This window comes from Pogona vitticeps, chromosome 3 (genome assembly GCF_051106095.1).
Source record: "Pogona vitticeps strain Pit_001003342236 chromosome 3, PviZW2.1, whole genome shotgun sequence".
Taxonomy (NCBI): Eukaryota; Metazoa; Chordata; class Lepidosauria; order Squamata; family Agamidae; genus Pogona; species Pogona vitticeps.
In genome coordinates, this window is record NC_135785.1 from 254,321,817 (window position 1) to 254,334,000 (window position 12,184).

At 44.9% G+C, this 12,184-nt stretch overlaps 1 protein-coding gene across 3 annotated transcripts in view; it reads right to left on the bottom strand.

Moving 5' to 3' along the window:
• NAALAD2 (N-acetylated alpha-linked acidic dipeptidase 2) overlaps positions 1-11,952 on the bottom strand; it is a 43,431-nt gene extending 31,479 nt beyond the window's left edge. For 2 of the 3 annotated variants that reach the window (XR_012084969.2, XR_012084968.2), the window contains exons 1-3: positions 11,806-11,952; positions 7,601-7,712; positions 3,761-3,947 (exon numbers count right to left, since the gene is read on the bottom strand). Coding sequence is in view for 1 of the 3 variants with exons in the window: in XM_072993561.2 (XP_072849662.2) it covers positions 3,761-3,947; positions 7,601-7,712; positions 11,806-11,887 (381 nt within the window). In the remaining 2 variants the exon portion in view is untranslated. The remainder of the gene's footprint in view (positions 1-3,760; positions 3,948-7,600; positions 7,713-11,805) is intronic. The other variant, XM_072993561.2, reaches the window with a different exon arrangement.
• Between the last annotated feature and the right edge of the window lie 232 nt (positions 11,953-12,184).

Genomic DNA, 12,184 nt, shown 5'->3' on the forward strand with positions numbered 1-12,184 from the left:
GATTTCCTGATACGTGAGCTTTATCAGGAAAACATCCTTTTAAAACGTTTTCTTAGCACAGAACCTGGCTTGATGCAAAGGTTTCTCCAAGTTCAGCAGGGTTCCTTTGGGGATTACTGCAACGAGACGCTCGAAAAAATTGGGAGCAACCCGGAGATGCAAGATGTTTGTGTGGAAAGAGTTAACGAGGCCCAGTGGAATGCTAAGGAGCATTCCAGAGAAGACAGCGATTCGTCGTCCGTCCAAACAGAGGATTTACAGGCCCTGGAGACGCGCGCAGAGAGAGGAATGCAGGAAAAAGTTTCCCGAGACGCTGTGTCCTTGAGGAAATTAACATCGGGCGACCCAAGGGAGAATTGCAGTGCATTGGAATTCAGCTCAGAACCATCTTCAGCTCCTTTTCAGAGCACAGGACAGGTGAGAAGTTCTGAAATAATTCGGGAGGAGACTATGGGTTTGCTAGAAGAAGGAGAGCAAGGGATTTTCCAAAGTAATAAAGCAATTGCTGGGACTGAGAGCTTAGAAGCAACAGCAGTTCATGAGGGAGTGGAATACCGGGATGGTGGAATAGAGACTCAGCTTAATTCTTTGCCAGGACTTGTGTCAGCAGATCTCGATGCATGTCAGTTCTCAAACAACCCCCCCTTCTCTTAGCCCAGAGGGAACAACGAAAGCAGACCCTGTTAGGTTGGCAGAGACCCCATGTAATTCATGGCAGTTCGGAAGTAAAGAAAAATACCAAGGGGGTGGGCTACTCAAGGTACCGGAGAAGTCAGCTGAGGAAGCTGGAGGAGTGAAGGTTTTCTCAGAGTCTTTGCCCAGTGCCATAGGAGTTATTTGTACAGAGACCTTGCAGCATGGACTTTCACATTGTGAGACTGTTTATAACACAACCAATGATGGGGGAAGCGCTAACTATTTGGGATTACAAAGTATTGATGTTTCTACAGAGACGGAAATCATATCTGAAAAATTTGGCCCAGTACCACAGTTAATCTTCTCAGAAAGATCTTCAGAAAGAAAAGCAGAGGTTTGGGACAATACTTATTTTCAACAGCCTATTTTCCAAGGAAGTGGTGAGAATGCTGATACTGTTTCTGAGGCTATGCAGAGTACTCCCGAGGGAACTTTGTTGCAACAGCGGCCTCTTGTGACCAAACCTGATAGCACAGCTAATTCAGCAATACATGTGTCCAGAGGTGTGACATTTCTGGACCAAGGCATGGAAGGCATTGATCAATTCAACCCAGGACAGATATTGGAGCCTGTGTTAGCTAAACCCCAAAACGTCTTCTCGAATTCACCGGGAGAAACTGATGTGGTGAAACTTTTTATTACAGTCAATGAAGGATTTACTGCTGATTTTGATGTTGAACATCTACCAGTAAAAGAGGCGTTAATTCCCCATTGCTTAACTCGAGTGTTTAGTGCAGATGCAAGGGGAGAAAATGGCTAGAATTGATAAAGCTCTGATGTTTAATTTTCTTGGTATTCTGTATGACAATGTTCCTGAGCATACATAGAGTGTTTTCACTATTATTACTACATATCAGTATATTAGATTGTCAAGTTATTATTTTACTGTTTGATGACTAGAGTATTATCTGAGCATATGCAGAATGTATTTGATTAAGTATACTAACTTGTTTATTCTTCTGTTTTTCAGACTAGTAGAAGTGTCTAACGCAATTTTCTCTCATGTATGGTAAATACTGTAATTATGATAGTTCTCATGTATCAATTGTTTTGCTATTTTAGAATCATATTTGAAATGCATTACTTTATGCTCATGTTAATATCTTTCTCTATTTTGTTAATGCTTCATTATGACATCTCATCTTATTCAGTTATCAAAATTAAAACTTAAATTGTTTAGGAATTTTGTTAATCTTCAGGGGGCTTGTGATGAGATGGGTTTTTAAGTTAAAATCTTTTAAAGGCATATGGGTTTTGTAATTATGAAGTGAGCCAGAGAGGTTCCATTTTGGTTTCTTTGTATATAATATCTGTGCTATGCTGACAAGTTGTTTTCTAGGCGAGCAGAGAAATGTTTTTCGGAAGGCCTGAGAAAAAGGACTCGGTGCGATTAGATGGGAATTGTTGTGACTCTTTGATAAACCACCGTAACCCAAATAACATCTGTTGTGTATGAGAAAGAATTCATGTGATGTAACAGGACTGTTTGCCTAGTAACGAACTCTAATTGGATGACATCGTGGGAAGGTGCATTAGGCCCTTGCCAGTTACTCTTGAAAAAGGAACTTTTTACCTATGGACATTGTCTTTCCAAGACCGACCTTTCAGTGATTCGTGACCTACATTTCAGCCATATGGGACTTACCCTGATGTCTTGAGAGAGAGTGTGGTGGCCTACCTACATGGACTGGTTTCTATGCTTTGCTGGTTTACTTATAGACTTATGGGATTTTACCTAAGGACTGTGCATGGACTATTCTCTATGGACTGTTACCTATGGAATATTCTTTATGGACTTCTTTTCTTGGAATACTCCATATGGACTATGCTCTTGTAATTTTGTAAGGACTATGGTATATTTACTAGATTTTTCTTTTCTAAGGACTATGGGACATATAATGGATTTTTACTTTTGTTTAGGGATTTTTATTCTATAGTATCATTGAGGACTATAGCCTTGCTATGACCTACATGGATTATTTTTGTCTTTTGTAAGATTTTTGAACTCTTTTATATTTTTCATGTTTTCTTTGCCTCACTACATCTGTGTAACTAAACAGCACAATGCTAGTTTATTTGTTTTGGTTTAATTTGGCTTTGAATATTTAGTAACATGCTTTTTCTTTAATAAAATAAAGATTATAAAACTCATTTGGTTTCCTGAACAGTACACTTGCCATAGGGTCATCTGAGAGTGCTGCCTCGGCCTAGCTTACTTAGAGTCCTGTCAGTGGTGCAAGTTAAGTCTAAGGACTACAAAGCCCACTTGACTTTTTCACAATAATATCTGAGAGTACCAGGGTGTTCTTATGTGGGCAGACTTGTGAGAAGGAGTTTTGTAGCATGGCTGGCTGAATTGGACTCTTCAGCCCATTTTAGCATGTGCAAATTCCTGATTGCTCTCTGTCCAAGCGTACACGTGTGTTTTCGAACCCGTGTTCGTCACAGTGCTCATCTCCGTTTCCAACCCATAGAGCTAGCATTTGTTAGCAGACAATTCTCCGTGGTCACGTGGCCAGGGTGACTAGACATGGAACGCCGTTTACCTTCCCACCAAGGTGGTCCCTAGTTATCTACTCGCATTTTTGCTTTTTGCATGCTTGCGAACCGCTAGGTTGGTGGAAGCTGAGACAAGCGACGGGAACTCATTCCGTCGTGTGGATTCGATCTTACGACTGCAGATCTTCTGACCTTGCAGCACAGAGGCTTCAGCGGTTTAACCCACAGCGCCTCATAAACCAGTCCTCATAGCCTATGTGGCTCTCCTCTTTGGAGAAATCCAAAGAGTTCAGTGACCCTCCACACATCAACCCTCCAAGGTTGGTCAGTCTGAGGGAGGATAACTAACCCAAGATCATCCAGAGAGTATCATAGTTTAATGCAAATAAGAACCTGGATCTTCATACTTGGCTCTCCAGTGTATCATCCACCTCCAACTTCGCATGACAAAACAGTCATTTAAGTCTAATAGGTCATTACTTTCATTGGGGTTTAGTCCCACTCACAATTCTTTCCCCTTGGCCTCTTTTCATTCATCTGGCTCACATACATCCCTTTTTTTTACCTCGTTTCCATGTTCATCAGTAATAGCAACATAGTTGGGGGTGCTTTGCTTCGGGTAGGAGAGGAGGACGTCGTAATGCACCAGCTCGGCTGTATCCAAGCCAAATTCCTTCCACTGGGATTGTATCTGTCTCGCCAGGTGAAAATTCTGTTCTGTCCCGGCCACATGTGGGAGCTTGGTAAAAGAGCTAGAATGAGCGTCAAGAAATGGGTAAGCAACACAATCTTACACAAGGTTAAGTCAACGAGCCTTTCCCCAGAAAGATTTTCTACCCTGATCTTGTCTTCGTGCATTACCAGTAGAGATGGGCACAAACCAGTTCATCCCAATTCGTCCAGGTTTGTAAAGGCGGGAGCACCACCTCCTCTGGCTCAACCAGCCACTCACAAGCTAGCTTCCTGCACTTCCTCAACTGATCATCCAGTCCCAGCAAGAGCTCAGGCTTCTTCTGCCCCGCCCCCTTGGCTGATCTCCCACTCAGACAAAAGGAAGGGGCAGAGAAGTCTGTGCTCTTGCTCATGACTAGGAGATCAGCTCAGGAAGTGGAAAAGGCAAGCAAGCTAGATCTGTTGAGTGGCTGAATCAGCTGAGGAGGTGGGCGAGGGGAGCAGCAGCACCTCTGCTGCCGCCTTTATGAATGGGACAAACTGGGACAAATCTGTTCATACCCATCTCTAGTTGCCAGGTCTCAGAACACCAGCGGAAGTCACAGGGAATCACTTATACGTCCCTGGTCTCCAGAGAGAAGACAAATCTCAAAGCCAGGAGCACCAGAAGAGAAGACCCACTCTTGTGTCTTAGGAACCTTTGAAGCCTGGGTGCCTAACTCTGTACCTCGAACCAGGGCTCACTGGTTAGGGAAAAGTTGTCTGTATGTGTGTTATACATGCAGAAGATCAATAAAACAAAAAGCCAAGATAGAGGAGAGAGGAGGTGGTTGGAAAGGGTGATTTATGAACCTTCTTGTTCTACAAGCTCTAGGAAAACTGATAGTGAGCCTGGTGGTGAAGCATCTTCAGCAGCGTATGACCTGTGAAAACACCCCATGTGTCATGTGTGCAGTAGGCGGGGCCATATGGAATGCAAGCCCTAGTGGAAATGGTGCCCCCTCCCACTGCAGATGCCAGGTGCATTTGTGAATTTGTCCACCTTTCAAAAAATTGGGTCACTATATCATCTGCATAGCCAGGTTTTACCCAGGTTCTAAGCCTTCACATCTTCATTTCCTTTGTGCCTGTTGCACAATCAATTAGCTGGCTGAGAAATGGGTCTGCCTCCATCCAAATGCTTGCCTGTCCCATCTATGTGACATCACAAGGGCCCGCCTCCAGGTCTAAGGTTTTAACCCTGAAATCTCAGGGAACTGGTTGCTATTGACCTAGAAACCTTATAATTATTGTAGCCCACCTGGAATCTCATCCTTCTGGGAGTATCTACTGGGGGAGGGAGGTGAAAACAGAGTTTGGAAAAGTGATATTTTTGGACTACAGCACCCAGAATTCCATAGCCAGTGTGCCTTCCCCCAGGTTCTCCCCTAGCAAGGGGCTCCAGAACCACTTTGTCTACTGCTTCTCCCTCCATGCCTTCCTAGTTCCATCTGCCTTCTCTTTTCTTCTGCTGGACCTCTGTGTACCTTTCCTATTTCCAGAACGGGGCTTTAGAAATGTGGGTAGAAACAAATGGTATAGTGTCTAGATCAAGGAAAGTGATAGTACCACTCTATTCTGCTTTGGCCAGACTTCACCTGGAGCACTGTGCCTGGTTCTGCGCACCTCAATTCAAAAAGGATGTTGACAACCTAGAACGTGTCCAGAGGAGGGCGACTAAAACGGTCAAAGGTCTGGAAGCCATGTCCTACAAGGAGTGGCTTAGGGAGCTGGGAATGTTTACCCTTACAAAAAGAAGGTTGAGAGGGGACATGATAGCCATGTTTAAAGATCTGAAAGGATGTCATGTTGAAGAGGGGACAGGTTTGTTTTCCAGGGCTCCAGAGACTAGGACACAGAGCAATGGTTTCAAACTACAGGAAAAGAGGTTCCATCTGAACATTAGGAAGAATTTCCTGACCATCAGAGCTGTCCGGCAGTGGAATAGGCTGCCTCGAAGGCTGGTGGAGTCTCCTCCTTTGGAGGTTTTTAAGCTGAGGCTGGATGGCCATCTGTCGGGAGTGCTTTGATGGATGTTCCCGCATGGCAGGGGGTTAGACTCAATGGCCCCTGTGGTCTCTTCCAACTCTATGACTCCATGACCAGCGGACTCTGGAAGTATGGCACATCTACTTGAGTGAAATGACAGGCGTTCTCCAAGGACTGTTTTACTTTATCACAAAAGTGACATTTGATATGACAACACTTTTCAAATACTTGAAAAGTAGTCATCCAGAGGAGGGGCAGGATCTCTCCTCAATCATCCCAGAGTGCAGGACATGCAACAATGGGCTCAAGTTACAGGAAGCCAGATTTAGGTTGAATATCAGGAAAAACATCTTAACCATTAAGAGTAGTGGTTTGATCCTGCACTGAGCAGGGGGTTGGACTCGATGGCCTTATAGACCCCTTCCAACTCCATATTTTATGATTATATGCCCTTGCTTACATTCTTGAATGCCTGCAAACATTATTGTGCCCTGATGCCATTGTACATGGGTACACTGCTTTGTACAACAGCAAACTGCAGTGTAGATGTTTGTACAACAGCAAAATGCAATTGCAAGATCAATTGAGCAGGCAAGTCGATGGCAAGTTGCAGCACATCAAACACCTTTCTTCCCTTCTCACCCCCCATTGCCTTTTTGATGTATCTGGACTGGATTTTCAAGCGGGTTAAAGTTTAAATGAGACGACCAGCAAGTCTTTTATGGGAACTGATAGAGTTGTGGACATCAAGGGGTGGAGGATGGGAAAACAGAGGATCAGTTCAGGAAGATTGAAGCACATGACTGTTCCCTACCCAAGTCAGACACAGAGAGACGCCAACCCAGCTTCAGTGCTTCAATGATTAATCAATGGTTTTAGGTAAAACAGTAATTTTCAGCCTTCGGTCCTCCAGATATTTTGGACTTTTATCTTCCAGAATCACAGATTATGGGTTGTGCTGGCTAGAGATTCTGAGACTCAAATGACTTGGACACCAAAAGCCCTGTTTCCCCGAAAATAAGACCTAACCTGAAAATAAGCCCTAGGATGATTTTTTCAGGATGCTCAGAATATAAGCCCTACCCCCAAAATAAGCCCCTGTTAAGTGAAACCCCGCTCTCCACCCTTGTGCAGCAACCAGAAGAAGATGACATGACTGTCTTTGAATAAATGTAGATTGTTGTACATGAATAAAATAAAATATCCCCTGAAAAATAAGCCCTAATACATTTTTGGAGCAAAAATGAATATAAGACCCTGTCTTATTTTTGGGGAAACACGGTACTATTTCCCACACAATATGGTGCTTGTTTTTATCTATAAGTAAACTTGGTGCACAGTTTGATTTTTTTTATGGTCCAATAAGGGTACCACCTGTTCCTGCATTTGTATTGTTTTGAGGACGGTGCAGCTTTGTCCTGAATTTTCTCTAAGTTAATGGAATGTTTTTATTTTTTTTCCTCATGACCAGTGGCTCTGAATGAATGACTGAGAAAGTAAGTGCCAGATGAGGTAAACTAGTAAAATAAGGGAGGTCTAATGAGGAAGACTTGAAGTGGATCTGCTCTCTAGGTCCCTACCTGTACTTTTTTCCACTGTGCAATTAGGAGGATTTTAAGTCACTAAATTTCTCACACTCTGTGCAACAGTTTGCACTGGATTTTCCCACCTTAAACAGCTGTTGGGGAAAAAAAATCAAACTTACCGGAGAAACTCCCGAATGTTTTCTTCTTTCATTTCTGCTAAAAGGTGCCTTCTCACATTTTGAAATACCTCAGTTGGGCTGGTGGACTGACTACTTCGTTTCATACACCAGCCTGTAATATAACAAGAGAAACATCATTTCTGACCCCTGCATCTTTTCATACAATGGTGTTACAGAACCTGTGACCATCAACTGATTTGGTCAAGCTTTCATCCATGTGGGTTTTTTTCAGCCCACCTGGACAAAGATCTGAGTGCAGGCTTAACCATCTCCTGGCCCAAAGTTCTAACCTCAAGGGTCGGCAACATACAGCTGTTCTTTTGTTGATGGACAATAACTCCCATCAAACCCTTGACCACCGATGATCAGGGCTCGTGGATGCTGGAGTCCAAAACATCTGGATTGTATAGGTTCTCTGCTCCTGTGCTAATCCCTACAACAGTGGTTCCAAACCTTGGGTCACCAGATGTTCTTGGACTAAAACTCTTAGAAGCCTCCTGTCCAGCATTTCTAGGGATTGTAGTCCAAGAACATCTGGGGACCCAAGGTTTGTAACCACTGTCCTATACCATATATTCCTGCAGAGAAGAAAAGTCCATCACCTTCATATGGGACTGCCTAGGGCTCAACACCTCCTCTCTTTTTTACAGTCCCAAGGTAGCCTGGGAAGTCCATTAACCTCCTTAACTGTCAGCTAAGCTACAAAGCCGGACTCAGCTTTGGTGAGTCAGAGGTTATGCAAGCCTTTCAACGCAGAGAAAACCAGGCATTTAAATTGTTCCTGGAAAGAGCAGTTTCCTTCCACGGGGAACTGGCGTAACACAATGTCTCTGACCTGCTGCTATAGGGGAATAAAAGGTTACCACCTTCCTTTCACGATGCCACCTGTTTTTTTCCCCACCGTTCCGGCAAAAACACTTCCCAATTGCTCCCTTTGTGTATCTGCACACAAAGGCGCATGCAGAAATAAAAATGCCACCGCCATGCTTTGACAAATGGGCCACCCTCTGAGTGAATCAGAAGGGTTATGTAACGTCCAGTGCTCAGCAGAGTCTGCCCTGTTCTGAACTGAACAGAAGCTTCAAAACTTCTTTTTTCTTCTGCTGGTGACAACGCGTGGCAGAAACGACTGCGCTCGTATAGATGCAACAGTATGCAATGCGCTCTGCAGGGTGCAGGACGCTAGCTGATATTCAGCGCTGGGCCAAAAATCTCCTGCTTTGGGGATACTGAGAGTTAGTGGCAAAAAAAGGTAACTCGGACATCTTCTGCTTATAATAGGTCACAATCATTTCTCATTCTAATCCGACTCCTACAATAGGGGTAGGAAATGTTTTTGTCATGCCTAGGGACCAGATTTTCATCTCAGACATAGTCTGCCAGCTGAATCAGGCCTGGAAATGGCTAGATATGGGGGAATTTTGCAAATAATTAACAAGCAAGCAAGCAAGCAAGCAAGCAAGCAAGCAAGCAAGCAAGCAAGCAAGCAAGCAAGCAAGCAAGCAAGCAAGGAAGGATGAGGCCTCCAGTTGCAGGACTCAAGTGAGACTTAAGTTGCCCGGTGCCTTAACTTGGAATCAACTTGTTTTTTTTGGTTAAGAGCTTCGTGCAGACCTGGGGACTCCAAAAATTGAACTGGGGACCATATCTGGCCCACGAGATGTACTTCCTCCATCTGAGAAGCTTTCCAGTTTACGCTGTAACTTTGATAACCGATTCAGGTATTGACCATTGACATCTGAACAGGAACACTGAGAACTGGGAGGGAGGGAGCCACCTGCTCACAACACCCCACAAAGTTTGCAGAACTACAGTCTACTCTTTTTAAAATAAAGCGTAAAGGGGGGCATGCATGCAGACATTCTTGGAAGATAACACACTCAAGAAGCATTCAGAATGTTGAGTAACAATCAGGAAAATGCAAGGGTCAAATTGCTTGTTTCATTTCAATCCGAACAAGGAATGTGCTTTTGATAGGCGTGATACTCCGCAACATTCTGCTACAGACCTCACTTGCAGAATTTAGATTCATTGCCCAGATAGGCAGGGTCCCGGCTCTCTTGGCCAAGCTACCATGGGGACATTGGGAGCTGTAGTCCAAAAAGTAAATTGGGCAAGTTGCAAGCAGTCCAAGCCAATTCTGCAGTGGTCACTTGCTAACTAAAGCACTATTCCCCAGCGTTCACAGTACACTTACATGTACGTAGAAGAAACTGACCCCAAGAAAGCAAGCTTATCTGCTTCAGCAGCTACTCCCCTGCTCCCAGCTGGGCTGGTTGGCTCTACCTAAGCATTACAGTCACCTGATCCTATGACACCACTAGGACAAGACTCTAGCTGGACCATCTGGAAGTCACTTAATAGACATCGAAGAGAAGTAGGAAGATCAAAGAATAATCAAGCAAATGGGGCTACTTGGGTAAAGGACAAATCTTCTGGGACTGTGGAGAAATTCAATCAATGCAACCCTTACGTCCATGCAATTTATGCCCCACCTTGTGTACAAAACAAGATCTAGCAAACAGCCAGTATAATGCTAATTATCTATTGAAGCAGCCTGCTTCTGGTCAAAAACAGTCTAATTGTCTTAATATTATAGTTTGTTATCAAGTTTACCTGTATTTCATATGTGTCCATAATTTTAAATTATGGAAAACAATGAATAAAGAAAGATTGGGCATTAGCTTGTTTCAAGTCCTAGTATTTCCCCTGCCTCTTTCTTTTAGATTTTTTTTTCCAATCCTACTTAAAGGGTGAGGAGAAAACTCAGATACGAAAAGGAATTGGAAACCCGCCATACAACTGGTTTCCTACAGATGAGTGGGATCGGCAACAGAAAGTTGCAGCATAGTGTGCATCTATTTGGGATACCAGCCAGCCATTTCCTTTTTAAAGAAGATACGCCCTTATCTTCCTGACCTCCATTGTCTTGCCCATTTTGCAACTTTCTGTGGCCCCTAAGAAGGCTGACAGCTTCTCTAAGGGTTTTGCCCATTTCCTGGAAGATCTGCAGTTTCCAAAACTCTGCAGATCAAACCTTCCGCTCGTTCCTTGACATTGCCAGTTAGCTACATAATATCTACAGGCAGAGAACAATCCTTCAGTTAGTATGCAGGCCATTTCGAAGTCCAGGCTGTAAGGAGATCTTGCCTCATCATCTTACACTCCAGAGCTTTTTTTTGGGGGGGGGGGGGGATTTATTCCAGGAAAATGTTTGCTAAAAGTGGTACAGAGAATTGAGCAGGTCATTGATCAGGCAAAAAGACCTATTAGCAGCATGAAACTTTCTTTTAAGAGTACACCTTAACTTGATACCATGTCAGTGGTAAGAACCATATCATGATTACTGCTTTATTCTTTAAAAACTGATGGCATCATTAGTGTACAGTATCTGATAATGTTTCTTTAAAAATTAAAAAAGGTAATTATTGGGATTTGTAGTCCCGGAGTAACATTCCCAGATTCCACCATTTTCTGTTTAAAATATAAATCACAGTGGGTCTTCAGGTGGGGCGGGGTACCTACTCACTGTCTGGATAGCTCAGTGATTTAGATCTCTGGCTGCAGAGCCAGAGGTTGGGAGTTTGATTCCCCCACCCGGCCTTCTGTGGAGAAGAGCCAGCCTATGTGGCCTTGGGCAAGCTGCACACTCCCTGAGCACCCCCGGAAGAAGGGAACTCCAAAAACCACTTCTGATAGTTTTCACCTAGGAAACCCTGGAAAGGGACACCATAAGTCAGAATTGACTTCACAGCCCATGATTATTATTTATCTTTATAATACAACTTTAACAGCAAACTGAATACCATATAATGATTTCAGTTGAGAACGTTCTTATTCTCATGCCTTCTTTCTAAAGTAACCCTTCGTATAAGCAGCCCCAATGTCTAAATGAGCTGCCTGGATAGCTCAGGGTTTTAGAAATCTGGCTGTTCGATCCCCCATTTGGGCCTCCCTGAAGAGCCAGCCTGTGTGAACCTGGGCCAGCTGCACCGTCCCAGGGCACCCCCCCCCCAAGAAGAAAGAAATGGTGGACCACTTCGGAGTATCCTTTACCTGGGAAACCCTGGAAAAGGTCGCCATAACTCGGAATTGACTGGGCGACGCGCCCGCACGCACCGATTTTACACCTCGTGCCGATCGGTGATCTAAGGTGCCAGGGAATGCTGCCCCGTTTCCCGTGGCAAGGAGTTCCGCATACTCACCCGCCAAGATGCCCAGCAGGAAAAGCGCCAGGAGAGCGAGGCCGCTCAGCCAGCTGCAGAGAGACACCTTCCGCCGCGCCATGGTGTGCTCTGGCTCCAGGACTGGGAGGTGCGCTCGGGGGGGGGGGACCACCTTGCCAGCCCTCCTGCTCCGGCTGGGGGTGGGATGGGTGGGAGGCTGGGGGTCCCACCCACGTTTCTCCTCCAGCCGCCGCCGCCCTCCTCCTCCTCCTCCTCCTCCTCCCGGGAGCTCGAGGAGCGGAGGGGCGGCTCGGAGCCAGGCGCGCGGCCAAACCGGTCCGGGCACTGGACGTCCCCTGGCGCGATCGCCGCGGTTTACCTCCCAAGGAGACCCCAGGATAACACTGGAGGCGGGGGA